General features: G+C 42.9%; 1 protein-coding gene across 1 annotated transcript in view; it reads right to left on the bottom strand.

Annotated features, from left to right (window-relative positions):
• ABCA12 (ATP binding cassette subfamily A member 12) overlaps positions 1-27,359 on the bottom strand; it is a 120,453-nt gene that overhangs the window by 7,554 nt on the left and 85,540 nt on the right. The window contains exons 36-49 of the mRNA XM_081189293.1: positions 26,730-26,816; positions 25,060-25,153; positions 22,164-22,291; positions 21,199-21,286; positions 19,261-19,366; positions 16,216-16,270; positions 15,696-15,873; positions 12,849-12,964; positions 12,031-12,190; positions 8,405-8,673; positions 6,319-6,535; positions 5,525-5,634; positions 4,178-4,322; positions 1,412-1,546 (exon numbers count right to left, since the gene is read on the bottom strand). Of these exons, the coding sequence (XP_081045419.1) occupies positions 1,412-1,546; positions 4,178-4,322; positions 5,525-5,634; positions 6,319-6,535; positions 8,405-8,673; positions 12,031-12,190; positions 12,849-12,964; positions 15,696-15,873; positions 16,216-16,270; positions 19,261-19,366; positions 21,199-21,286; positions 22,164-22,291; positions 25,060-25,153; positions 26,730-26,816 (1,888 nt within the window). The remainder of the gene's footprint in view (positions 1-1,411; positions 1,547-4,177; positions 4,323-5,524; positions 5,635-6,318; positions 6,536-8,404; positions 8,674-12,030; positions 12,191-12,848; positions 12,965-15,695; positions 15,874-16,215; positions 16,271-19,260; positions 19,367-21,198; positions 21,287-22,163; positions 22,292-25,059; positions 25,154-26,729; positions 26,817-27,359) is intronic.

The following is a 27,359-nucleotide window of genomic DNA, read 5'->3' as shown; positions in this document are numbered from 1 at the left end:
ATGCTATTATCCTTCAGCAGGCACCATCAGCAAAAATTGCCAGGCACTTCCGTGATTGTTTGAATTGTGATTGTTTGGTGATAACATGATATTAAAACAGGAACATCACAGCTTGATAGTCAGAAACCAGGCTGAGTTTGCAGTTGTTCTGCTGAGGAAATCTCCTTCCCAACTATTATAAGTTCCGTCATTAACACAATATCCTTGTTCTTTATTCATTTCTTTCACACACACACACACACACACACACACACACACACACACACACACACACACTCTTCTAGTGCAAATGCATCACTTGGGGTGCCTCCTTGGAAGATAAAGGAGGTGTCTAAATGCAATACATAAATGAGTGAATGAAGGACTGAATGCAATGGAGGAGCAGCTCGAGTGGCCAGTGGACCAGCTGCAAAGGCAGGAGACCCCACAGCAAGTGGTGCAGCTTCAAAGGAGTCTTGAGGACATGCTGTGGATGCTCCATTCCAGGATGCAAGAAGCAGAGACAGTGACAAGCATCCCTGACGAGAAGGGAGACTCCATGCAAGGAGGCAATGGCTCTGCCTGATCAGATGCTACAAGGGGTTGAACTTTACTATCAACAACACTCAGCTGAGTTTGCTATTAGAGGAAGTGATGGGCTGCCCTGTCCTCAGTGCACAATCCAGAATTTAACATAAGAACCTTAATGCCCCTTAATGGGTGAGATAGTGTTTTTCAGAGTTAGAAGATTGGAGCAGGTTTGCAAATTAAACGGGAAAGAGAGGGAGAGGGAGGGAAGGAGGGAGGGAGATGGTTGAAGATGAAGCATTCTTGGGTGCAGCTATTTTCTGTACAAGATCTGAGCCAGAATTAATGGCTGTGCTGTCTGCTTTACAGGAGCGTATTTGTCTCCATTAGGTTTTGCCCATATATTCGTAAATAAGGTAAATGCTGCAAAGATTATACAAGTCTCCTATGTTCTCTCACCCAAAATAAACTATGTTCTGTAGCCTACCCTTTGAACTCAGCACTTGAAGTGAGATGTGTTACCGGTATATGTTAATTGGAGGGGAGAAGAGTATTTATTTATTTAAAACTTTTATATACCACTCCAATTTGGAGCCCAAAAATGATTTTATAAAAAGTGAATGTAGAGTGTTTCTGATTTCCTTGAGAAGGGTTCGTTTATTGTGAAACATTAACAAGCCTTCCCTATTGTTTAGTTTCTATTCAGAGCATTAATCTCATGGCTAAATGTTCTGAGTACATCTTCTCACTCTAACAATTAATGTGGTGCCCCTTCTTGTTGCTGCTGTTTCTGTAACAGTTTAGAGAAAATGGTGAATCAAAGTCTCTCTCTCTCTCTCTCTCTCTCTCTCACACACACACACACACACACACACACACACACACACTAGTGTTGATTTCTTACCAGGAGTAAAATTGAGGGTTTTCCGAGAAGGGCCAGAGCAGTTGATAACTTTCTGTTGGTACCATAGCTACACATAGAAGTGATTCTGTGTTGGTAAGGCATCAGGTTAAGTCGATAAAGAAGCCGAAGTACAATCTGTGGAAACATATTTTGTTTTTAAGATTGGGCATTGATATGTTGTCATTGTTGCAACTCATTGAGCAACTCGCACAGTGACAGCAAGACAACAAAACCATTAGCACCTGACATTCAGGTAAATACTCGAGACTGTCCAACATTTATTTTGCCTCTCAGATGCCCTTTTTTCAATAGCTCAGCCTGAATGCTAGCTAATCAGCAATTTGAAACTTGCATACATTTAAATAAAACTTTGCTTAATTTATAATGAATGGAAATAACAACCCTCTTATTTTTGTTCATCCTGTTTTGTCAAATTAAGCAATAAGTACTGAACTCTAAAAACTGCTGTCATATTATAGCCTCTTTGTGCCAAACAAAAGCAGTGCATGCCTGGCTGCTCTGCCAGCTTGGAGTTAGCAAAGACGGAAGGTGAATAAAACAGAGTCAGCATTCACAAGACCTTCATGTTAAACTCTGCTGTTTTGTAAGGCTGTGTTTTGTGTGTGTTTTTCTGTCGTGTCTTGAACTTGGCTCCTACCTTCCACCTTCTAGGCCACATTTGCCATTGATTTGACAGACGTGCCGCCCAGTGAGGAGAATGCTGATTTGGTTGTCTCTCCTCCTCCTCTCCCTGCCATGATTCAAGCAGGTTCTCAGCTCTTTTGTTTTTAAAGCCCCGTATCTACATTTATGCAATCACAATGCATGTCTAGCTCTTCCTTCCTTCTGTCTTTCCTCTTTCTTTGTCAGAGGCTTTTTTCAGTTTTGAAAATTACTTTTGGGAGGAAGCAGGTTAATAACCTCACCAGTTTCCAGCCAGTCAGCAGCACCCTGTGCAGAAGCTTCTGCCGCAAATCAGAATAAAAGGCCTCCCATGGTTTCAGTCCAGGGGAGAAGACTGGACATTTGGCAGCTGCTATCCTGCATGGCTCCCCAAGATGACGTGGCAAAGCAGAAGATCAAGAACTCAAATTTAGCTGAAACCAGGGTTGAGTGCAAAGCCTTCATCTTTAAATTCAAGTGGAATGTCAATTATTAAAGGTCTACCATATTTTTCGCTCCATAAGACGCACTTTCCCCCCTCTTAAAATCTAAGGGGAAATGTCTGTGCGTCTTATGGAGCGAATGTGTGGTCCCTGGGGCTGGGAGGGGAGGGAGCACGCAGCCTTTCCGCTGCTCCCCAACCTGCTTTTGGGGGCTGGGGGGGAACCCGGGCTTCCCCCACCAGTCCCGACAAGCTCCTGAGCAGCTCTGGGGTAGCCTGCGAAGCCTGCGCAGGGCAGCGAGGAGCCTTCATCCTGCTTCCCTGGGGAGGCTTCACGCAGCTATCCCTGGCTTTTGTGGGAAGTGGGGGAAGGGACAGAGCGAGTCTCTCTCACTTCCCCCACCTCCCGCAAAAGCCCCCAAGAGCCACACTCCCCTTGAAGAGCTGTGCGGAGTGTGTGTGTGGCTCTTGGGGGCTTTTCCCCGAGGAGGGAGAAGGGCAGCCCGTCAGTCCCTTCTCCCTTCTCGGCGAAAAGCCTGCAAGCGCCTCACCCCCCCACCACCCCCGTGGCTCATGAAAGGGAGCGCTGAGCAGAGCCTGGGATGCATACAGGCTCTGCTCAGCGCTCCCTTTAAATAATATTTTTTTTCTTGAATGCCCCCCCCCCCAAGTAGGTGTGCCTTATGGTCAGGTGCGCCTTATGGAGCGGAAAATACAGTAATTGGCACTATGCTTATTTGTCTCCCTAGAAATGTCATAGAGCTTGCATGTGTCCAGATTATAGTGGACAATGAAGCGGAAAACCTGCTATATAAGGCATTATATTTTATACATTATTATGTGATGAGTAAAATGATGCAGGTTTGTTGAAGACCATGGTTATCTCAGCCATGATATGCAAGGGAATTGAAGAGAGTTGTCCTTTCTCTTATTGTGGACGAATCTGAATTATGTGACAACACTCTGGAGGAGCCCGTTCACTAATCTCTGTGTGTTTGCCATTGAAGAAGACACTGAAAAAGTCAAAATGCACCAGGTAACTTGACTTTCAATTCACAATCTTCACACTTGGATAGTGAAATCCTATACACGCTAGCTCAGAAGTAAGCCTTGTTCAGTTCAGCAAAGCCCCCCAAGTTTTTTAACTCTAGGCTAAGTTGTTTAAAAATCCAGCTACTGAATGAAAATTTAAGACAATTGATATTATTTATTTAGTGTTAATCAAAATACTTTAGTAATTTGGACAGATATATGAATACATATCTAACCAAAACACGGTGTCTCTTCAGGAGTTATCCCTATAAAGCCGAAGTATGAGTAGAACAGGATTACAGAGGGCAGTCTTCACATCATCACACGACTTCTATGTGCTCTCGTGTTTGGCTGCTGCTTTTGAAGCTGGGGACCTTCTGTACTCACGGAGGTTCCCCTCCTGTTTCCAGGGTTTTAAAATGCAAGGGGACTCTCTACAACTACAGGAGGCTCCCGCTTCCGAAGTAGAAGCTGGACATCAGAGCACCCAGATGATAATGTGATGATGGAGGTAGGGTCAATGGTTTCCCCTACTATTGTTTCTCTCCTTAGAAGTAACACCCAAAGAGAACTACGGTGAGCAGAGTTTCACAACAGACTCACTGCTAACTTGATGTACACCTACTTACCCCTTTAATATGTTTCTCTGGGATGCCATGTAGTCGGGCATAGTAATACATATGTTCTTCCACTGTCAGCAAATCATCCAGGGCATCCTCTTGAGGACAGTATCCAAACAGTGACCAGTGTGCATCATCAACATCATTCAAGGACCTGAATTGATACAATTATGTGAAAGCTTTCAGTCAATAAAGGTTAGGGCTAACAGAAAACAAATACCTAAGCTCCGTGTAGTAGTAGCAGAAATAAATAAATAAATGAATAAATAAATGTGCCCCCCCCCATCTGACTGGGTTGCCCCAGCCACTCTGGCTTTTATACCCCGCCTATCTGGCTGGGTTTCCTCAGCCACTCTGGGTGGCTTCCAACAAAATATTAAAATACAGTGGTTTGTTAAACATTAAAAGCTTCTCTAAACAGGACTGCCTTCAGATGTCTGCTAAAAGTCTGGTAGTTCTCTTTGACATCTGGTGGGAGGGTGTTCCACAGGGCGGGTGCCACTACCAAGAAGGCTCTCTGCCTGGTTCCCTGGAACTTGGCTTCTCACAGAGAGGGAACTGCCAGGAGGTCCTCGGTGCTGGACCTCTGTGTATAATTGTCATATAGTTGTTTATCTGTTTGACAACTGATGGGAGGGCGTTCCATATGGTGGGCGCAGCTACCAAGAAGGCCTTCTCCCTGTAACATCACTTCTCACAGTGAGGGAACCTCCAGCAGGTCCTTGGAAGTGGACCTCAGTGTCCATGCTGAACAATGGGGGTGGAGATGCTCCTTCAGGGATACAGTGCTAAGGCCATGTCTTTGCAGACACAATGTGTGAAAGTGCATGCAAGCAGGGGAGCAAGATCTCACCGACTGGTCTTGTTTCCTCACCCTAACCCTCCACAGAAATTCCACACTGCTTCTTTTATATAGATATGCCAAACTTCGCTGGATGTCTGACCCTTTGTAATCACTGGGAGATGTAGTTAAGTAACCATGTAAGTGTTCATGGAGTAAGGAGAACAGACTATTGATTGGGGCAGAAATGACTTGATGCAACCTTCAGACTGATCATACATTTGTTTCATCAGAAACAAGTTCAACTCAGTTCTGTGGGAATGCCTCCCAACTAAGTTTGAATTAAGATTGCCACATTGCTTCCATCTCCCATTAATAAAATGGAGAGCACAGTAAAATTGGGCATATGTCATACACCTAAGGAACTGCAAAATCATTATATTTATATTGTTTGCACTTCCTTTATGGCCAGCCTTCATGGTTAAATTTGTAACCCAAGCAAATGTCACATTAGACTTGTTTCCTCAGCTAACCTGCTTGTCTTTCATTGCCCAAAATGAATTAGTCTGTCATACCCAGTTTCATCTCGCACCAGCAGCCTTCCAAAAGATGGTTCAATGTCTCCCGTCAGCATTTTGAAGATGGTGGTTTTCCCAGCCCCATTCACACCAAGCAAGCCAAAACACTGGGTTGTTAGGGGGAAAGACCAGAATTTAGTTATAGTGCATTAATAAAGATCAACCCATTCATAATTTCTTTCAGAAAATCCAATAGCTGGAGCTAAAACAGAATTGCAAATGCAAAATCTGAAATCTTATCTGCACAGTTGTTAATTCATACGAGAAAACCGAAACAACAAAAGAAACCTAGGAAGTGATTTATGGGCTTCAGCAAAGGGAACTGAGTGTGTTTGGATGTTCTCATTTTCAGACAAAATTAATCAAAATCACAGTTCCAAGGTGGAGAAGTCAAATGCCTCAGCTGAATACTCCTGCAAACACGTTTACTTTTTACATGCAGGATGTTTTTGACGTGAGGAACGAACCCTTTCATCTTGCTTGTAATACGGTACAGTAATACGGTACAGGACCATATCATCTGTTTTTCCACAATATTGGAGTTGTTTTTCCTTGAAGTTCCAATGTAATATTATGGCCACTTAGGGGAGAAATCCCACACTCACTCTCTTGCATCCCTGCTTACTGTAGCCTGGATGAGCTCTTGATTATAGACAATAACACTGTGTAGCAGCAGAGAGCTCTGAGTAAATGGCTCCCCAAATGCTCAGTGTTGGGTGCCAGCCAGCCAAAAAGCCAGCCTGTGTATGTATTCCAAGGCAGTAGCAGTGTTTTTAATTGTACCGACTTACCTCTCCTGCTGGGATTCCAATACTGACATTTTTTACTGCCACAATTCTTCGGTGGGGAAGGTGGTAGATTTTGGTGAGATTCTGGAGCTGCAGCATGTCGCAATCTGCTAAGCCTAATGTGACTCTCTCTCTTTCTGCTTGTACATCCTTGTCTTCCTCCTCATCAATGGCTTCCAGGTGGAATTGTGGCTTGCCATGTACTTTGTTATACATGAATCTAGCATGGTGGAAGACAACTCCTGTTAGCACTATCTTATTGTTTTTCAGAAAGGTGAACTCAAAGTGGCTGACAACACAAACATTAAAAGCAAGTGTAATAACAAGAACCACCAATATAAAAAATAGATCCAACTCAGCCCTGCCCCACAAAAAGACAATGGAAAATTAAGGGATGAAGGAGAAGGTTCCATAACAACAGATTGCGATGGCACAAGTTGTAGTCGTGTTTGATTGACAAGAAATACATTTAAAATATTTCTAGCCTGCTCTTCATTACTAAAAGCAATCCCAAAATGGGATACAATAAAAATACATTAACAAACAAACCATCTCATGCAGAAGGAGCACAGCTGCTTGTTGGAGACACCTAATCTTGAGCCCTTGAAGCAGCATTTAGAAACAAGAGATTCTTATGTTCCTGACTCTGATCCTCAAAGCAGCTTTGATACTACCAAAAGTTGCTATGATGACCACCAGCTTAGACAGCTTCTGAAGGGGATTGGACAGATGCAGAGGCAAGCAGGGGTAGCTAGCTTGCAGCCCTCAAGATATTCTTGGACTGCAACTCCTATTAAGCCTGACCATTGGTCATGCTGGCTTGGGACAACAATGGATGACAACACATTGGCAACTTTTGACAAAGAGAAAAAGTCAGCCTATAGCTGTCACCTTTGAGAATAAATGGAGCATTCGTTATCAGAGGCAGGAATATCTCTCAGGATGAGATGATGGGCACAAAAACCCAAAGCAAAAGCAGGAGAGGGTTATGGCCTCCATGCCCTGCTTACTGGTAGAATCTCATGCTCTGCTGACTGAGCTGTCCCAGGGGCACATACTAGATACCATCTGGAGAGAGGAATATTCCATCCCATTGAAGTCAGTGAGACTAACAGTGCAATCCTAGACATGTTTACCCAGAAATAAGTCCTATTCCGTTAAATCAGGTTTAGTCTCAGGTAGGTGAACATAGGATTGCAGCCTTAGTTCAGCTTAGTGCAACAACTTCCTGCTTAAAATGGTGTGTTAAAAGAGACCAGCTCCCATAGATACGTCGGGCAAAAGATTTCTGCATTGCAGAGGGTTGGAATAGATCCTCTATCTCAGCCCTCCAGATGTTTTGAGACTACAATTCCCATCATTCCTGACCACTGGTCCTGCTAGCTAGGGATCATGAGATTTGTAGGCCAAAAACATCTGGAGGGCCAAGTTTGAGGAAGCCTGGACTAGATGATCCTTGCGGTCCCTTCCAACTCTACTATTTTTTTTAATCTGTGGTTCTGTGTAGGTCAGGTATAGTTTCATATGTGAAAGTTCTGTAGAAGGTAGCGCCAAGCCTTTGCATATACCATCTTCTTCCACAGTTGGAAAATGTGAGAATGGAAATAGTAGCTATTATATACATGTCTACTCAGAAATAAAAACCACTGAGTTGAAATTGGAATGCAACCCAATTTAGCGTAAGAACTACCTGCTTATACTGGTTTGTGGATCAAGCTGAGGGACCATTCTCCTGTCTCAAGGATAAATACCTTCTTGTTTTTGGATTTCTCTAATTTTGGGGCTGTGTGCCTGTTATGTAGTAAGGCAATAGTGCGACAAGACGATTTTCTAATTCCTGTATCCAATGCACAGAAGGCAGATTGCAATGCGGGGGTGGGGGTGGGGAGAGAGATTGGGGCAAACTGCGCTTGGCTGTTGTCATAATCATAATCTAATCAGAAATCCATGTTTGTTGCGGAAGCGTTTTACAAATCCCTGGTGTAAATGTAAAACAATAAATCACAAGTCTATATGCCACATCTTGTTCCTTGTCAATCCATCACCCTGTTTCTGATTTTGGAGAACCCTTTCCCCACAGGTCACTTACTCTAATGTATTATGCCAGACTTTCTGAATTGTCCCATCATCGACCAAGAGGCGGATTGAAAACAATATAGTCCCCTGGATAAACAACCCAAGCAGCTTGGAACTTATCCTGTCCAACTCAAAGGTTCTGTCAGGGTAATCCACTCCATATGCTTTTAGGAAACCCATCAAGGCTTGATACTGTGATAGTTCGATCAATCCATATCCGAAACAGAATTGTGGAAATATCAGATAAATATGCCTCAGTGTTTCAGCAAGGTCATGTAAGCTCTGAAAGGAAGAAAAAATACCTTAATGTGCATTTACTTTCTAGTTTCATATATCATAAAAATTAGGAATAATGTATTGAGTTTTATAGCAAAATGTCCCTCCTGGTGGTGGTGGTGCAGAGGTATTGTACGCATCCTGATGCTAAGTATGTGTGCATCACACAGAAATTTATTGTGACCCCTTCTTCATCAACAGGCTATTCTTGGTGGAGGTCCAGTCAGTCAGTTTCACCAGAATGAGGAAGGATTTCCCTACCCCTCACTTATATGAGAAAAAGGGACTTGCTGGCTTAACCTGCTCCCATCTCAAGAAAAGGTAATTTTCCCCCTTTCCTGCCATACTTTCCAATATGCTTGCCTTTCCCCATCGTGTATGCTTTATTTTCACATCTTGTTTACAGGTATGTAGTCCAGGCCAATATGATTCAGGTTAACTTCTGGAGATCTGGGTTGTAGCATATTCAGCACAGTGGAACGCTTCACCTCTGGTACTACATTGCTAGCACTACTGTTGCCAAAGCCCATAAATGACCTTCTATTTCAGCTAGTCTTTAACACATAGATACACTGAAGACATTAGTTTCAGGTCAGCTAGCAGACAACAAAAACTGGTGCTGCAGATGGTTTCAGGCTATAATCTGGCCCAAACTATGTACAGCTGTTCCAAGAAGGGTGTGTGTGAAAATACCATCTGACAAGCAGTGAAAAGTTGGTCTTTGTGTCTGATCCCTGTACTTCTTGTCATGGAGTGAGAAATGCTGTTGACACTTGTGCTGGGCCTCAGATAGGCAATAAATCACCATAGGGAGACTTTGCCAGGCACCTGCAAGGGACATATCAATGTCAATCAACAACTCTTGTCTGCCTTTGGGCAGCAAATCCTTTGTAAATCCTTTGCGTGCGCTTTCCTGATCAAACGCCTTCAAGGAAAATGCTGAATGCATGTTCAAGAAAGACCTGTGTCCATAATGAAAGTTGACAATCTGGTCCATTATAAAACAATGCTTATCTTTTAGAGAAGGGAGCTGGCTTCTATACTTTCTTACTACGGTGGAAGTACTTTGCTTTTATGTTTAGATTTAGGAATTTAGTCTACCCATCGTTACATTTTTAAATTGGACAGCATTTTTCCTAATTTGGTAAATATCTATAGCTAGGGTTCAAAAACTGTTAGGTAATCTCCCAGGCATGATGTTATCTAAACAAGATATGACAAGGGCAGTCACAGTTTTTATTCACCTATCATCCTTCTTCACAATGTGTGTTTTTGTGGTTGCTTTCTTTTTTTATAAAAGAGAAAAAGAGATACGGTGCAGTAGCTTGGGCAAAAAAATTGTAACTAGAAATAAGGACTGCGTCTTTAAGAATAAAAGCACCAGGTGCTAGCCTGCATTGTGCCAGTGGATGCAATGGGCCCGATTCCACTGGATGCCACCCATTTATATGAACAGCTAAAAAAACCTCGCTGCTTGTGCACATGAGTACACAGTCCCAGAAAACCATCTGAAACATACTGATGTCAATTTGTCCACGTGTACAATTTCACACACTGTGACTATCCTTGCTGCAGCTGTTGATATTGAAGGCAATTCCCAAATATGGGCCAAGACATTTTTTGCAGCAACCAAAAGATTCATACAAAAAAGTCCACCCAGTGAAGGGCAGGTAAGAAATACACGGAACAACAACAGCCGGATGCCCCACATCTTACCCTGCCCACATCAGTGAGGGAAGGAAACTCAGGCTGCAGGAAAAAGTGCCTGAAGCTATATATCATGAGATTCCCAGGCAGAGGAAGAGAAGCTCTGCTCCTCTTTGACACCCCCCCCTCCTGGTTTATGCAGGGGTGGTCCCACTGCAACCAGTTTGGCCAAGGAGGTTCGTTTTTGGAGGGAAGGTATGAATTCATTCTGTTTCCTTGAAATATCTTCCTTTGTTCTCAAGGTCCCAGGCACCGTCCATTGTGCTGCACTAATCAGTGGCGTAGCGTGGGTTGTCAGCACCCGGGGCAAGGCAAGTAATTTGCGCCCCCTAACCCGTGGATTTGCGCCCCCTAACCCTAACCCCCAGATGTTGCGCCCAGTTTACGCCACTGCTAAGGGGACAAGGAACACGCGTGGGGTGGGTGGAGAAGGATGTGGCTAATAATGCAGGAGGGGGGTCTAAGGGGAAAAGGAGCTCGCATGGGGTGGGTGGAGAAGGAGCTTTTCGGAGAGCTGAGCGGGGAGGGGGGAGGGAAAGAGCACTGTTGCTTTAAAGGAGCCAACCGGACAGCAGCCACTTACAGCAGTGTAAGCAGCTCCTTTCCTCTCCCGCTTTGCTCCTTCTCTCCCTCTTTGCTGCTTTACACAGCTAATGGTGAATCCCCTGCAACCCAAGTCCTGCTCAGCGGATCAGCTGAGACGCTGGGAGAATTGTAATTTCCCCCTCTCCCTCATCCCGTGCCCTCCTGTCCCCAGCAGCCTTTTAAAAAACTTTTTTACTGGTTTTCACTGCGCTCGTGGCTCAGAGCCCTCCTGTGCCCTGCCGTCCCTCTGCAGCCTCATTGCTCCGTTTAGAGAGTGTTGCTAGCTGAGGCTGCAGCAGCTGTTGCTGGCTACGCGGCGCTTTTCCGGGTCCCTATGGCTCCCGTCTGTCCCTCCTCGCATGTAAGCGGCTGCTGCCCGCTTTGCTGGCATGGCTCTCCTTCCCTCCCTCCTCCTCAGCTCCACCCCCTCCTCCTGGCTGTAAAGCAAGCATGAGTGCTCGCTCCACCTCCTCCTCCTCCCGGCTTTGCTGCTGCTGCTGCTGCTGCGCGGCTCTTTTCCTCCACTGACGGCGCGCTGCGCCTTGGAGAGGTTCCCGCTTCCTCGAGGGGGGCCGGCCAAACGCGCCCCCCAAAATGTTGCGCCCAGTGCGGCCGGCACCCCTGGCACCCCCCACGCTACGCCACTGGCACTAATGAGACTTGAGAATGGTGATGCAGTTTGATACTTGAGACCTCCAGAGTGGAGAAGCCTACATGAAGGAAACCCCATCACTGAGATATATACCCACAGTACAGATTTATTGCCCTTAGATATTTTTATGGATGGTATTCATTGTAATCTGAAAGAGAAAGCCATCCTTACATAAACAGAAGGCAATATCAAGAGGTTGGCTGATTGTATTTAGAAGTTTTAGGTACAGGCTGATTTAAAGTACTCAATTTAAGCAATTATATTACTTCTTTATTTAACCAGCCTCCAAACTATGTGGTACTATCAAGTCAAAACTTCCTTGAAGTAAGAGCATTGTTGTCTGTCCCCCCCATGAAATAGAATGAATTTTGCACAACTTCTATACATGAGAGTTCAAGGTGTGTTTGCAAGGCTCATACCTGATCAGTGGCCTTTTCTTGGGAAAGTAGAAACATAATTGAATGAGTCATGATCGTATTGATGCCAAAGAACAAGTTGATGCAGACATAAACTATAAAGGCCATTCCTGTTTCCTTGAACATTCCAGCCAGCAAGTACATCCATGGAAATGTTGCATATCTGCAGAGCATCAACAACAAGAATAAAAAATACAATAAAGCAAGAGACCAACAAAAGCAGCAAAGTATGTCCTTTATTGACTGACGCTACTCGTCCAGTCAGCCTGTGAGCTGATTATTGTCTCTGGTAAAGAAAACAACAAGGATGTACCATTCATCTTTTTTTGGGCAAAGTCAAAAAGAACAGCAAAGCTGGTGTTGGTCATTGGCTTCCTTGAAATATCTATCAAGAGCAAAAAGATGAGGAAAGGATCATGTTGTTTCTGGGATGAGCTTGGTCTGAGTGATTACTAAATTAATCAAGCTGCTAACTGAGGTTAGCCTGACCATTCATAGTTTGTACTTTATTTAGTTATGCCTGACTTTATATCCAAATGAGCCAGCAAGGCAACACAGAATCATAATATCCCAAAATAAAAAAGGGGTTCTTAAATAGGTTTGGGTTTTTTTAAAGCACCAAGTGAAAAGTTATAATGGTGCAATGTTGTAAATCTCCTTTCTTACTCTGATTGTATCCAGCGGGTGTAGTTCAGCTGACGGACGGCAAGGCTTCCATTAGCAGAACGGGTGAGGCGGCAGGAGCTAGAGAGTTCTGCTCACGATTGGAGCCAGGATGGGGTGTTAAATTCAGGTTAGGTTAAACTAAACCAAATCCTTACCCAAAAAGGAGAAGAAGTAGGAATACAGCCAACAGGTTGCTGTCATTGAAGAAAGCTGGTATCCGAAAAGCTGAAATTACTCCCACCGAGAGTGTAACAGGTATCAGAAAGTAAACCTGAAAATTACACATGGAACTGAATTAGCTTCTATTGCATGAAAAATATGAAGCATCCTTAGGACAGATACATATAATCACATCTTTTCTTCCCTCCCCTTTGTTTGATCAGAGTCACTGACATGGACTGAAATCACCACTCCACATAGGGCTAAGGTTGTGTTTCTGGTGAGGCTTTTTTATTTCAATAAAAGAAATTTTCATTTTTATTTTTTAAAGCAGCATGAGTAGTCTTTTGCTAGAGACATACAGTAGTCTTTAAGAGATCTGAAAATAGTTTGAGAGAGGCACTGTTACCTGTCGTTTCTGCAAACTCTGAGAACAAGAACAAAAGTGGGCTAAGCAAAATACATCATGAAGAGCAACTCTCTCTTTCAAATTGTTTTCAACTCTCTGCAAGAACTACACATCCTGTGCATCTTTCCACTAGGACCAGGGAGGAGGGTTCAAATCCTCACTAAGCAGGAAGCTCAGCGGATGACCACAAGGTGTTGCTGTTTTTTAATATTGCTGATAGTTTCTTGTTGGGGGAGGGTGTAATCACTTGAGTCCAACCCTAATTCTAATTAGCAGCAGCTTCAAGACTTCCCAGTCTCTCCCCTTAATTTGAAATGAGAATTGTTTGCCAGTAGGAATTCACTGAGAAGTATCAGGTTGCAGAGTATCACTGCATTAGTTTCAGTCTGGTGAATATTGATTTCAGTTAGATCACTGTGACGTTTTCGACTGGATGATTTATAAATACGCCATTTCACGGCAAGCATGTGGAGCATGATAGAGGCAGGCCTATTACATGAAGGTTTGAGCCAGAAGAGTATGTGTGGCAAGTTCTTCAGATCTAACCAACTTTGAGTGGCTTGCATGATTCTTGCAGGTGCACAGGCCAGTTGGAGGTGACTTCGGACAACCACTGGAGAAAACAACCCAGATCTAATGAATAATTTGGCAAGAGGTGGCTAAGTGTTGAAAAGAGAGAACAAGAGTGTAGCCCACATACGTAAATGCTCTCATACCCCCCCCCCCTTCTCCTCTCCCATTGCAATAGTGCAGGCACCTTTGTCCCTGCAGGCTGAGAGACTACGAATTTCTGGGTGGTCATGCAGCCCTTGAACACTAGCACACAATATCAGAAGTAGCTTCTGTTTAAAGCACATTTATACTTCTTCCCCCCAAGAATCCTGGGAACTGTAGTTTACCCCTCAAGGAGCTGCAATTTTCAACACCTTTGACAAATTAAAGTTCCTAAGATTTTTTTTGGGGGGGGGGTGAGTCATGTACTTTGAATGTTGAGTGTGTATGAAGCCTCAGCCTGACTGAGGAACCAGTGTAGTGAAGTTTTCAGCATGCCACTGAGATGTATAGAGATAAGAGGTTGTCAAAAAATAACTGCGACTAGATAACGATTTGACACATCCTAATTAATGGGAAGAGGAATTGAATAATTCAGCAAGCCAGCCTACTTGTTTTGTTATCTTGGACCCCTTTCTATCATTTTCCTGAACCAAGTTGTATTATGCTCTGGGGTAACTATCCATCCAGTTAATTGTAATAATTCAACCTCTTACTTTTGTAACTTTTATAACATTCTACATCATAATACAACAAATGTCTACTCAGAAGTCAATCCAATTGATTCTATTCCGGTTATATTTTCATTCTGCTGCAATCCAAAATATTCTTTTCCCCCCTGAGAAGCTAATGCAATGCCGTTTTGTGAATCCATGAAATGTTTCTAATTTTTAATACAATTTTTTATGTTTTGAGGTTGAACAACTCTGAAAAAGTAACCAAGCCCCGAAAAGAGGGAAAGCTTCCAACATATTTGTTTCAAAATAATTTAATAAGAATAAGAATAAAATGTTTCTTGGAAAAATATGGTTCAGAGTATTTTTGAGCAAATTTTCTGCCTAGATTTGACTGAGTTTAGAAGGTCACAGGAAACAGTCTTACATGAACAGCCATTACTCATAGTTCGTAACAAAATACATACCACTGGATGACTTTTAGATCTGGCTTTTTGCCTTTGCCTCTTTGCAATTTAACCTAAAGCAATTTTTATGCCTACAAGTTAAAAATAAAATGAAGTCTTGACCTTAATAGCGCACTGATCTTTCTATAAATGTGCTGAGCTTTATGCATATGCTACAGCCAGGGGGAAAAAGGGGTTGTCCATGTTCTTAGCATATACGTACTGTAATAGCTCTAGTTCTAAATATGTTTAAATGTCCTCGCACAAAGTTAGTTTGCTCCTATGTGGGTCAGAATCACCACGACCATTGCAGCTATTCAACTGTTCCACACGCACAGGAGAGAAAGGACAAGAACACTGAGTCCACCTCTCATTCCCATTCTTGCACAAGTTGAAGGGATAACTTTTGTAGCAGAGAGCCTGTTCTACTCAGGGAGGCTACCTGTGTGATTTAGAAACCTGGAAAGTCCAGGTTCTAACCACATGGGGAACCTGTACAAGTATAGCAGATGGCTCGCTGCAAAAGTTAAGGGCGATGGGATACAACCAGCAGGCTCATCTTTGGTCTTCTCTCCCTCCTCCAGTCCCAGGTGTTGATTTAACTCTGACACAGAACACCTGAAAGGAGCTTAATACGTACTTAATAGCTCCTTTCAGGTGTTCTGTGTCAGAGTTCAAGGTAAATCTCAATGCTGCAATCTCCACGCTGCTCTTCATCATACACCATTTTGCAAACTGATATGTAACAGGTAAGATACTTACAAGGTCATAAATGAAGTTAGTCACCCAGTAGCTTGTCACACCCATGCCTGAGATATGCTGCAGCTGTTTTGCCTTGGTTTGATGCTCCTTGACTACATAAAGCACAAAGCTAGCTGTCGTGATGGAGTAGCCAATCAGGACGGACATGGAGACTATGATATCCAGTAAACTACTAAGCCTGAGTGGGGGAAGGTAAACAAAAGTACGTTCAAAATAAGTATGCAGACAGATCCAGCTCTAGATTTGATAGATGTCCTGGTAAAGTGTCTTTTCACAAACACCTCTTCTTTCTGTCATCCTGGCTGGGCTTTCTGGGCTCTGGTGCCAGAGCTTTAACCAGCCACCCCTTTAATTCCCCACATTGCCTCTAACCTATCACCCCTCTGGGGCACTGTGGGGAATTAAAAGGGTGGCTGGGTCCAGTTGGCTGGTGCCGCTCAGCAGCCCACCCTCCCCCAACCCTCAAGGGGGACTTACAATTTAAATTCCATAAAAATAAATAATAAAATCAAGTTCTTACATAGCTTGTTCTTGACTCTCTCCACCAGGATAAGGATGAGCAACGACTGAGATGCCTACACAAAGAACAATAATTAGGGTTTTCTTTAACTGATCATTGAACACAAGTGCTAGCTGAGGAGCAGGAAGGTTAACAGCAGTCTATTTATGTTCTGAATGCCATGGTATTTCATCATGGGCAAGCCATTAGGTATGACCATTAGGTATTTTTAATAGTATTTGTTACCATCATTTATCCAAGGAACAATCTGGCAATCCTATATCACCAGTGAAGTTAAGGGTCAAACCAGGTCTTATGAGGAAAGACCTATCTTGAGTCCTACCAAACCTCTATAAAGCAGGAGATGCAATTGAAAGTAAAGCTCAAGTGGGCAGGAGGAGGGAACTGAAACCTCCTTCCAGCAATGCTTTTCACCCTGACACTACTGCACACTGCAGCACTTTCTTTCATGGCAGGAACAGCTTCTGGTTTTGGAGCCCTGCTTTGGCCAGGGGTGGGTGGGAATGCAGAGTAAAAGGAGATGACTGAGTGCAGGATTCAGTTCCCCTTTCCTACTCACCCATCCTGCACTTCCACCTGAATTTACAAGAATTTGGAGGCACCGCAGAACCAATTTTAGCAATGGGTTTCCAATGTCATGTGCTGTTTTATTCAGGGGAGCTGTAGCTTTTATTAGTGATTAGATGGAAGTCCCCTGGAAGTCGCATATAAATCACTCTTTCCAAATGAAAAGCAGGACACAAGGATAATAACTAAGGTTTACTTGAGGCATCTGAAGACTGGTGCTCACAATTCTGTTCTTGGAGAGAAAGCCACAAAACAACCTTAGCTGTGTCTCTTTTTAAAGCATTCCATTCTTAGATCTAAAGGGGTCAATATGGTGGTAGGAATAGAAGTTAGGACGGTGAGGGCACTTGGAGCTAGAACTCAATGGACTGGAATAGTGAAGCCTTTGGAGATAATGAATGGCGCAAGATGGGGATAGGTGCAGGAGCCAGAGAATATTACAGGAGCCAGCCAGGTGTGGTCTGGAATGGGCTAGGGAAAACATGTAATTATGACAGGTGTCAAAAGGATGGGGGCCATGTTCAGAATAGGTGGAATGGGTGATCCAGCTGTTTTTGCACCAGGTGAAGGTGCCATCATTATGCATGATCCGACTCCACTCAGAAAAAGAAGATGATCCTTTACTACTTGTCAGAATTAAACTGACCAGATGAAAGGTACCAGATTGGAAGAAAACCATCAGCTGCATTTTGCAAAAATCCGTAAAATAAAAAATATCCAAAGTGATGAAGCATGATAAGGGGAGAGACTGCCACCTTTAACTCTTAGACTTTGCATGGGTTTGGAGATTCCAACTAAACATCAGGAAGAACTTTCTGTCAGAAAGAGCTATTTGACAGTGGAACAGACTCCTACAACAGGTAGTGATCTCTCCTTCCTGGGAGGTTTTTAAGCAGAGGCTGGATGGCAGTCTGTCCTGGATGCTTTAGCTGAGATTCCTGCATTCCAGGGGGTTGGACTAGGGTCTCTTCCCACTCTACAATTTTATGATTATATGGGCTAATTGTATTGTTTTATGTAATTACATTTTTTTTAAAAAAAACCCACACCTTTAAATGGGAAGTGTGGTGCAGTAATTAAGAGTTCCACAAAAAGGAATGGGGAGACTTAAATGAAATCCCCACTTAGGTATGAAGTTCCTTGGGTGACCTTCAAACAGTCAAGTACTTCTAAGAATAGCTGTGAGGAAAGAATTGGACTGGGGAAGAGAACGTTTTTCATAGTCCTAAACTTCTTGAAAGGAAGGTGAGGTATAAATGTAATAATAGCATTTTCAAATTCTAAGTATTGCAAAAAAAAACCAAACTTTTTAAAAATGTAGATTTCTTTCATTTATATTTATACAAGAGCTGAAATGAGGCCTGCAGGCGGGGGGGGGGCAAGGGGGTTGATCTCTTAACATATTTCGAAATCACTGCAGTGCCGAGTGCTTATGTGTCATCCATTCTTATTGGGGTCCTGGCTGCCATTTGTTCTTTGGGGGGGGAACCTGTTTTATTTTCTGCAGTTGGGGTAGGCTTTTAAAAATAGGTTGCCAATATGGAATAGCAGGATATTTCTTGCAGTTCATTGCAAAAACCAAAAACCCACCAACCCCAAAAATTTCCCCTTCAGTGCAGTGTTTCATGCCTCAATCAAGGAATGAAAGCAATTTCTAGTTCAGAACAAGATCTACTAACAACTAGAAAGCAATCCCCCCCACCTGCAATCAAAAATAAAGAAGATACAGTTTGACTAAGCTGTTAATGCTCCTTCACTATAAAGTCATTTTCCCTTTACTGAAGCTTAGGCTAGAAGTCAAAATTTCCATTTCAATACATATTTTTTAGGCTTGGAAGGCAAAGAAGCACAATATACATAAGTCGAAAGCCATTATGATTTGCTTAGTGTCAGTGTAAAAAGCTCTTTTTATGTGGTTTTTTTAAATACATGAAGCCTAAGTCAAACCTCAAAAGCAGGATTGCCACCTATTTCAAATTGCTAAAATGACAGTCAACTTTTATCTGGCCATTTCAACGGTTCTTAAGCTGTCATTTATTTGTCAAAGCAACAAACGACTTTGGCTGTTTGAAAGGTGCCATGGAGAAAATACCATCAATTCTGTCTCCAACTAGGTTTCAATAAGACTGACCTATCTAAAGTTACAAGTTCACAGCATACTTACCAGTTCCAAGTGCTTGAATGAGCTTAAATGAAAAGACTGAAAATAATTCCTGCTTGATCATGGGATGTGAGTCTTAAGACAATGTTTACTAATTACTTTTGTCTCCAGCAGCACATATTAAGAACACAAAGGAAAGTGTAATTGATGCCCTGAGAAGCCTAAAAATTGGACAAGCCATTTTGCTGTTTTACGCCAATCATTCTTAATGGGCATGAATAAAAGTGTTATGCTTTACAATGTCACAATTCATTAGGCAATAGGCAGAAAAGACCTGAAGAGGCAAAGGATGCTGCCAAAGCCTGCTGAGCACCTACCATATCCGGAGGAGTTTTCTTTTGGCAAGTTAGCACGGAGAATGAAGTTATTCAAGCTGTTAAGGTAGGCCGGGAGGCTGTGATAACCCTCAGGATTATACCAGACCTATATTTAAATTTGAGAGGCAAGAGCAACAGGGAAGAGTCATTTTTTAATTTAAATTTTTGCTTTTAATAAGAAATGGTTCTTCGCCCACTATGCATATGGCCTGTGTGTCTTCTTCTCCCTGGCCAATGCCACCCAAACAAGGTGCACTTGTGAATGGTAGTTTCCAGTAACACGTATATCAGCATAGCTGTCAACTTTTCCCTTTTCTTGTGAGGAATCCTATTCGGAATAAGGGAATTTCCCTTTAAAAAAGGGAAACGTTGACAGGTATGTATATCAGTGCCAGGATGCCACCAAACCAGCGTCTCAGGTGTGTGTCTTTTGTTGTTGTTGAGGGATTTATGGTATTTCCCTCACAGGCTGTACCCCTGAATTCAATTCATGAACTCTAATCTCTTCCATGAACTGCCTTTCTGCACTTTCCTGTATTATCCTCACAGTCGCTACTCAGAAGTGCCTCAAAGACTGACCTTGAGTGATGTTCTGAACTGTGGGTAATTTTTTAAACATGGTAGTACAGAAAGCAGCCTAGATATTTTCCTAGTCCCTCCAGTAATGGAACAAGAACAGAGCACCCCACTCAGCTAGGAGGCCCACTAGGCGGTCTTGAGCAAGGGACTCATTCTCAGTCTAAACTTTCTCTTAGGCTTGCTGTAAAAATAAAACTAATATTGGTGCTTTGAGTTCTTTGGAGGAGAGAAAATGAGCTTTAAATGTGCCTGGGCCTGTAATTTTACAACACTTTCTTAGGAATGAATGCCACTGACGTCAGTGCGACTCAGTTCTGACTGAGTAACATTAATGGGATAAGACTGAAAAAGACCCCCAATTTAGCAGAGTCCTGATACTTATTCCAGTCACATTCCCCCCTTCAATATACGGTGCTAACAAGGGGCAGACATAGCTATAAGCCCACCGGGCTGTGTTCTCAGACTTTTCAGATTCCTGCCTCAGGAAACCCAGGTCTCAAGTCCTGAAGATGTCAAATGATCTAGAATCAGTCAGGAAAAGCCGTAACCCAGGACTGCTATAAGATGGGGGTCTAGGGAGGCTCTTTCAAAGATTCATTCAAGAGCACAAAAAGACAATAAGCATGAAATGTCTTTTTTATGGAACTATTTCATGTATCTTGACAGGCTTCGCCCCTCCTATGTTTCTTTTGCTACAGGCTGCAGCTGTGTATCCCTTTACACAATGATTTTTATTTGTTATAATAAAAATGTTATTGACGCAAGAAAAAATGACTGATACAAGAGACTGTTCCAGCAGAACAAGTGAATGAGTGGGTGAACGAGTCCTATGCAACAGTGACACATACTTCCACCACAGCCAGTCCCATGGCACCAGCACCCCTATGTATTGGTAAGCCATCCAGAAAAGATCTTATATATAATAAATATTTTCTATTTTATTAATTAACAAATATAATAAATAATATTTGTTGTGTGCACATATTTTGGTTGAGAGGGCACAGGTAAGACATTTTAATTAAACACCTCAAATATGTAACAGATGAAATCCCTGCTGAACCTAATAATAATCTGTCATAAACACTGTAATCCCTGTTATTTGGGTGGTGGCAGACCATTGAACTTTACTCAGAGTAGACTTATTGAAACTAATGGACCTAACTTTGTTATGTTCAATAATTTCAAAGAATTGACTCTGACCATCACTTAGTTGAATATAGCTCAATGTTCCAATTTTGTCATGTAATTATTTTAGCCAGTTTTAACCAGGTTAGTTTTTATGTACCTATTTTAAACTGAATGCAATAAACTGCTTTTCTAGATTTTCGTTCCATATTTCATTCCACAACTGCAGTTTACCTTAGTTATTGTCCTGTTAGCAGGCACTGGAGTTATATCAAACTTCAGGTCATTAGTCAAAGGCAGTCCAAAACTCCAACCACCATACCTAGAGGGGGAAAATAAATACACCTCAGGAATTACCCAGAACAGTCATAAATTACATGCTAGACAGGATTGCCTCATTCCTTAAAGGTGGGTGAAACTCTGAGGCTCAGCAGCCCAGTCATACCATGTACAGCAATGGTTGCATAAGTACTTACATTAAGGCAATGCCAAGCCAGCACATTAAAATCTTAATGAAGAATAACAATTTCAAATGGTTGTTAGTGATTTCCTTTTATTTTTAGATTTGCAGGATTTTAACCATCTCTTACAGTGAAAGCAGAGCCACAATATTTACAATTCTACATTTACAAAACCCAGTATCTGCAAATGTTATAATAAATTAATGAATAAGATAAACATTATTTATGCATTTTCCTGTTTTTTAAAAAATGTAGTTGTACAATTTTCTCCTTTTCAAAATGGGAATGTTGAGATTCCTAAAATATTCTAGAGCAAGCCTGATCCCCCTCACCCATGTGTGGCATTACGTCATTCATACATTCTGGCTTGCCAGAACTTGAAGAAATGTGACCTGGATTTGCTCAGGGATGTAGAATCAGGTGAACAGGGCACCATAGAGAGAAACGCCACACAGCAATTTCCCAAATGTTGGTGACTTCAGCTGTCATCGTCATAATCTCTTGACATTGGTTACTTTGGCCGGGGTTGATGGAAGTTGTAGTCAAAAACACTTTGCCCACACCTCCCCTATCCACTGGGAGAACGATGGAAATGCCTCAAAATTAATCAAAATTAAATACACAGCACACTTGTTAACTCCAATGACCTGACAACTGGAGACTGCATAATAAAAAGTGTTTACTGAAAGAATAAAATGCATAAGAAATAAAGAGGGGTTAATAGAATAAACAATGTACCTCTTCTGCACAAAGTCTTTGGCAGTCACTAGAAGGTATGTCTCAACATCATGGCCAGTAAGGTTGTAAATAGTCCGGGAGAAGAAAGTCCTCTTGTGAGGTGGAGAAAAGTCAACTTTTGGACATTTCTAGGAGCAACCAGAAATTTTAACTCTTTTAGCTAAAAATCATATAGTACAACTCACTATACTGTTCCTATATCACTTGTCATTCATAAAATTTATCTTAAAATAGGTTTGTTTTAATGTTAACTAAATTTAAATATGGATACATAAAATGTGTACAAAAACCCATTTTTTCAGCTAGGCATATTCTTTTCAACTACTTTAAGTACACTGGGCCAGCACCAACACTATGAATTGTGCTCAGAAGCATACTGAGAGCCAGTGAAGATCCTTTAGGACCAATGTTATATGGTTTTGGTGGCCACTCCCAGTCACCAGTCTGCCTGTGCATCTGGATTAGTTGTAGTTTCTGAGTCGCCTTCAAAGGTAGCCCCATGTAGAGCGCATTGCAGTAGTCAAAGCGGGAGATAACCAGAGCATGCACCACTCTGGTGACGCAGTCGGTGGGCAGGGAGGGTCTCATCCTGCATACCAGATGGAGCTGGTAAGCAGCTGCCCTGGACACAGAATTGACCTGTGCCTCCATGGACAGCTGTGAGTCCAGAATGACTCCCAGGCTGCGCATCTGGTCCTTCAGGGGCACGGTTACCCCATTCAAGACCAGGGAGTCCTCCACACCTGCCCGCCTCCTGCCCCCAAAAACAGTACTTCTGTCTTGTCAGGATTCAACCTCAATCTGTTAGCCGCCATCCATCCTCCAACCGCCTCCAGGCACTCACACAGGACATTCACTGCCTTCAATGGTTCCGATTTAAAAGAGAGGTAGAGCTGGGTATCATCAGCATACTTGCATACAAATCCCCTGATGATCTCCACCAGAGGCTTCATATAGATATTGAAAAGCATGGGGGAGAGGATGGAGCCCTGAGGCACCCCACAAGTGAGAGTCCAGGGGTCCAAACACTCATTCCCCAACACTACTTTCTGGACACGGCCCAGGAGGGAGGAGCAGAACCACCGTATAACAGTGCCCCCTGCTCCCAAACCCAGAAGGATACCATGGTCAATGGTAGCAAAAGCCATTAACATAACATACTGAATTTAAGGCCCTTAAACTTAGACTATATGCACACCATGGCATTGCTACAGCCCCTGTTAAGCCCAGGCTTAAGGACAACACAAGACAATATTCTTGGTTTATTGGCACCCTCTCAATCACAGGAAGTACGGTCTAGTTGGAGCACATAATTCATTTCTTCTTTACACTCTTCCTTTCACTCAGTGACACACATACAAAGGCACACATGCACAGTGCAGGCCAGACTGGAAGTGGCATTAACTATGTAAATGCAATGAATGTCCACATTTTTGTTATGTTTGTGGCCGCCAAGGGAATGCCTGAGAAGCTTCCCAACAGTGGGGTGGGGTGAGTGAGAGGCAGGGAAGTTTGCATTTTTCATTCCCTGTCATGGTTCCATTAAGCAGAGTTAGGCAGCTGCTATGGGTGGGAAGTGGTGGCAAAATGCTGAAGGGTGGAGCAGTGTGTGTCACATGACCTGCCGTGCACCTCCTAAGCGAACCAGCTGCACTCCGAAGGGGGGGGGCATACTGTTCAAGTCACCACTGTTGTACTCAAGTTCATCTGCAGGCCCACTGAGCTTCTGAATATGGCATGACATGGACGGCGCGGTGGGCGGGGGCACCTTGTATTTTGCCTCAGGCAGCAAAATGTCTTGGGACAGGTCTGTATGCTGTCAACAAAAATGCATTTTTGCCAACAGGAGCTTCCTTTGAAATGCAAGGAGCAGCTTCTGAGATAGGATTCTTTTCTCCCTTTTTTGTCAGGACTATGGCAACTCCACCCTTATCAGCATTCAAAAAAATGTGCACAGTGATTGCACACACAAAATTTTGCACGCAATAGGATTTAATATACCCAGGGATAGCCAAAACGTTGGAGAGAGAGGACGGGTGAGATGAATTCCCAACTAAGATCACTATATACTGCCAAGTGTAGTGTTAGGTCTAGGAGAACCACTTGGAAGTCAAATTATATCTTTCCTCTTTTGGTTGAAGCCTTGAAAGAGTCCAACCCTCAGCTGTAATATCTTCCACAGGCAACTGCAATTCCCTTATTTCCAATGAGATTAAGATCACAGTCCATAGTATTATGGAGCAATTCCCACTGAGACCAGTGGGGTCGGGCTGTGATGCTTTGCCTAAGTGGGATTTAAGCAGCCTAACTGTGCATAGAATTGCAACCCAAGGTTCTAAACCCACACAGCATTATCTTGAAATAAGTTCAACTGAATTTAATGGAATTCATTCTGAATACATGTGCATAGGATTGGACCATGAAGCAGTTTAAAGCCATGAACTCTGTTTTAGCTTGTTTGTGAGTGAACCAGCTCTGTGTTTGTCCAGCATTCAACACATCAAGCCACCTTGGAGTCTGCAGCCTTCCCCAATTTGGTGCGCTCCAGATGTTTTGGGCTACCACTCTGCTGCCTGGGACTGATGGGAGCCAAAGTTTAAAATATCTGGAAGGTACCAGGTTGAGGAAAGTTGAAGGAATATAATAAAAAGAAGGATATCCGTTTATACCATAATTGGTTCCTGACTAAAGAAGACTGAAAGCACAGCCGTATTTTCAATTCAAGGTAGTGACAGACAGTGGACAGTAACTCCTGTCACCAATTTATCCAACGTATGTAGCCCATGTTCAAATATGCAACCCTTGGAGTCAGCCACTTGCTCCTGAACAAGTTCCACAAGTCCCTGATGTTTATTTCATATTTATCTCCTCTCATTGAGTTTTAATTTAACGTTACCTGTCTGGTGTCTGTGCAGTTGCAGGCAGAATACTGAGCACTCTGGTTCCCACTGAACACCCACTCTCCAGGCACGTCTTCCTTGAAACATGCTCTGAAAATAAGCAGATTTAACACTGACATTTCCTGTTGGCAGGTGTGCAGATGACACATGGTAAGAAGGTGGCAGATTCCTATTTAATGCAGGGCACTTGGCTGGAGATCGCCTTTATTTATTGATTCTCCTGAGAGCCCCCAGCAAATCCCACTCGCTTCAAGGGGAGCGAAGTTCACTCAGCCTGTCTAGTTCTTAATGGTTCTGCCTATTGCTCTGTCAATCTCTTTTCAGTCATTGAATTGTGATATTGATTGCAAAGGTCTAATGAGACTTGCTTTAAATTCCTTAGCAAGAAACTTTAGAAATTAACATTAAAATAACAACATTTTCTTGAAAACATAAGGGAGCGCCTGCCCTGAGGCATTGCATGGGTAAAGCATTAATTGGATAATCCTGTGATACTTGCTTGATCATGTGCAGTCTGCACAAATACTTCCCTAAGCAAGAGAATTGTGCTAAGTCAGTTCAGGGATAATCAGAAGCTACTGCCAAGGCCCAAGATGAAAATCCATCACGCTTTCCCACACACAGATCATTCAGCACAGATGAGACAGGTGCTTCAATAGGTGTTGTCAGGGGACTGCCATCGGAACAGGGGAGGGAGGCAGGGGGGCCGTTGGGATACAGGGAGCCGCAGAAACTTCTGAGGAGCAGTTCCTCGTCCCCCTCCAGTGGAGAAGAGAGGGAAGGGCCAGCCAAGCGAGGAGAGGGCTCGAAGATGCTGCTGAGAGCCCATGCGCCTCACCTAGACCGGCTGGTCAGGAGGGACGCACGCCACTTCCGTTGCGCAGAGGAGTGAAACGCAAGGAGGGGAGGCGGAGGCTTGGGGTGTCCAAGTTCTTATGTTGGGGCAGAAACCGGAAGGGGCCACTCCCAGATTCTGCAAGTGACTAAGATGGACATGAACCTTTTAGCTCTGCGTTGTAAATAGTTTGCACAATAAAACCTGTAAAAGACAGGTCGGAGTCCTGCCTGGTTACCCACGAGCAACCACCACTAGCACCTGACAGGTGTGATACAGAATCTCCTACCCACCTTGGCCCATGCCATCAATGTACGAATATTGCTTGGGCAGCTAAGGCTACAACCCCCCCACACTTTTACCTGTGAGTGAGCCTCCTTGAACAGGAAATCCATGGCTGTAATCGATGCCTATTTTCTTCAGACTGAGTCACATTGAGTGCAAAGAGTCTTACTTCAATGTAAACATGCATAACTTTGGGTTGCATAAAATTTATTGAATTATGTGGGCTTACTTCTGGGTAAATATGAATAGCATTGTGAGGAAGGTTTAAATTTAGTTGAAGTCATTTGTTTTGCATCTAGGCACTGAACACAGAATGGATACCAATGGAACCTTTCAAGTAAGTACGCTTTAAATATCAGCCTTAGTAAATGCAAAACATTTTAAAAACGACATTCTTTAACAATCTGACGGTTGCTGGAGACCTGTTTCTAAGAGAACCATAGCTTGGCAGATGGTGAAAGAGTGCCCTTAATGCATGATGACTCTTAATTTTTGGCCACTTCCCTTCCCTGATTAGGAATTTAAAAGAAGAAAACAGCTACTTACAAATGACTTTTGTTCACGCAGGTGCTATCTGCTCCAGGAAAAGAAAGCAGCGAAGCAACCAGAGCATCAGTAGTCTCATTATAATTTCTAGGGTTTTTAAAAAGTACAAAAATTGTTAATTGAACTTTCATTAGAGTCAGAACTGATACATAGCATATAAACTGAATAAAATAAGCATAGTCAAAGTCAAACACTATTTTATATCCCACTGCATAAAACACGAAATAGATATGAAGTTTTGGCACAAACATTCATTTGCTAGGTTCAAAGTTACACATATAAAACTAATGATTTGCCATATAAAATTTACGCTGTGACCCTATAACCAGTTTGTGAGCAATTCTTCAATTATCTACCCTAAACAAATTTTCCTGTATCACTCATAAGTCCCGTTTCAAATAAGAATCAACAGCTTTTATCTCAGAAGCAAATTTCCCAGCTCCCATGTGTCTTTTTCAGGAGGGGACGTTTTCTGACATGAGAGAGCACTCCAAAAAGTTTCTGCACCGTACACCGGAGTCATTCTTCTGAAGTGTTTCCCTGTAAACAGTCCCTGAAGGTGAATCCACAAACTGCTGCTTAGAATTCAATTCATCTTGAACTGAAGAAGCAGTTCAGCACAAGGCATGT

This window comes from Podarcis bocagei, assembly GCF_964188305.1.
Source record: "Podarcis bocagei genome assembly, chromosome: 1".
Lineage (NCBI taxonomy): Eukaryota > Metazoa > Chordata > Lepidosauria > Squamata > Lacertidae > Podarcis > Podarcis bocagei.
Note: the sequence above shows the minus strand (reverse complement) of the source record. Positions and strands in the feature narration are given on the sequence as shown.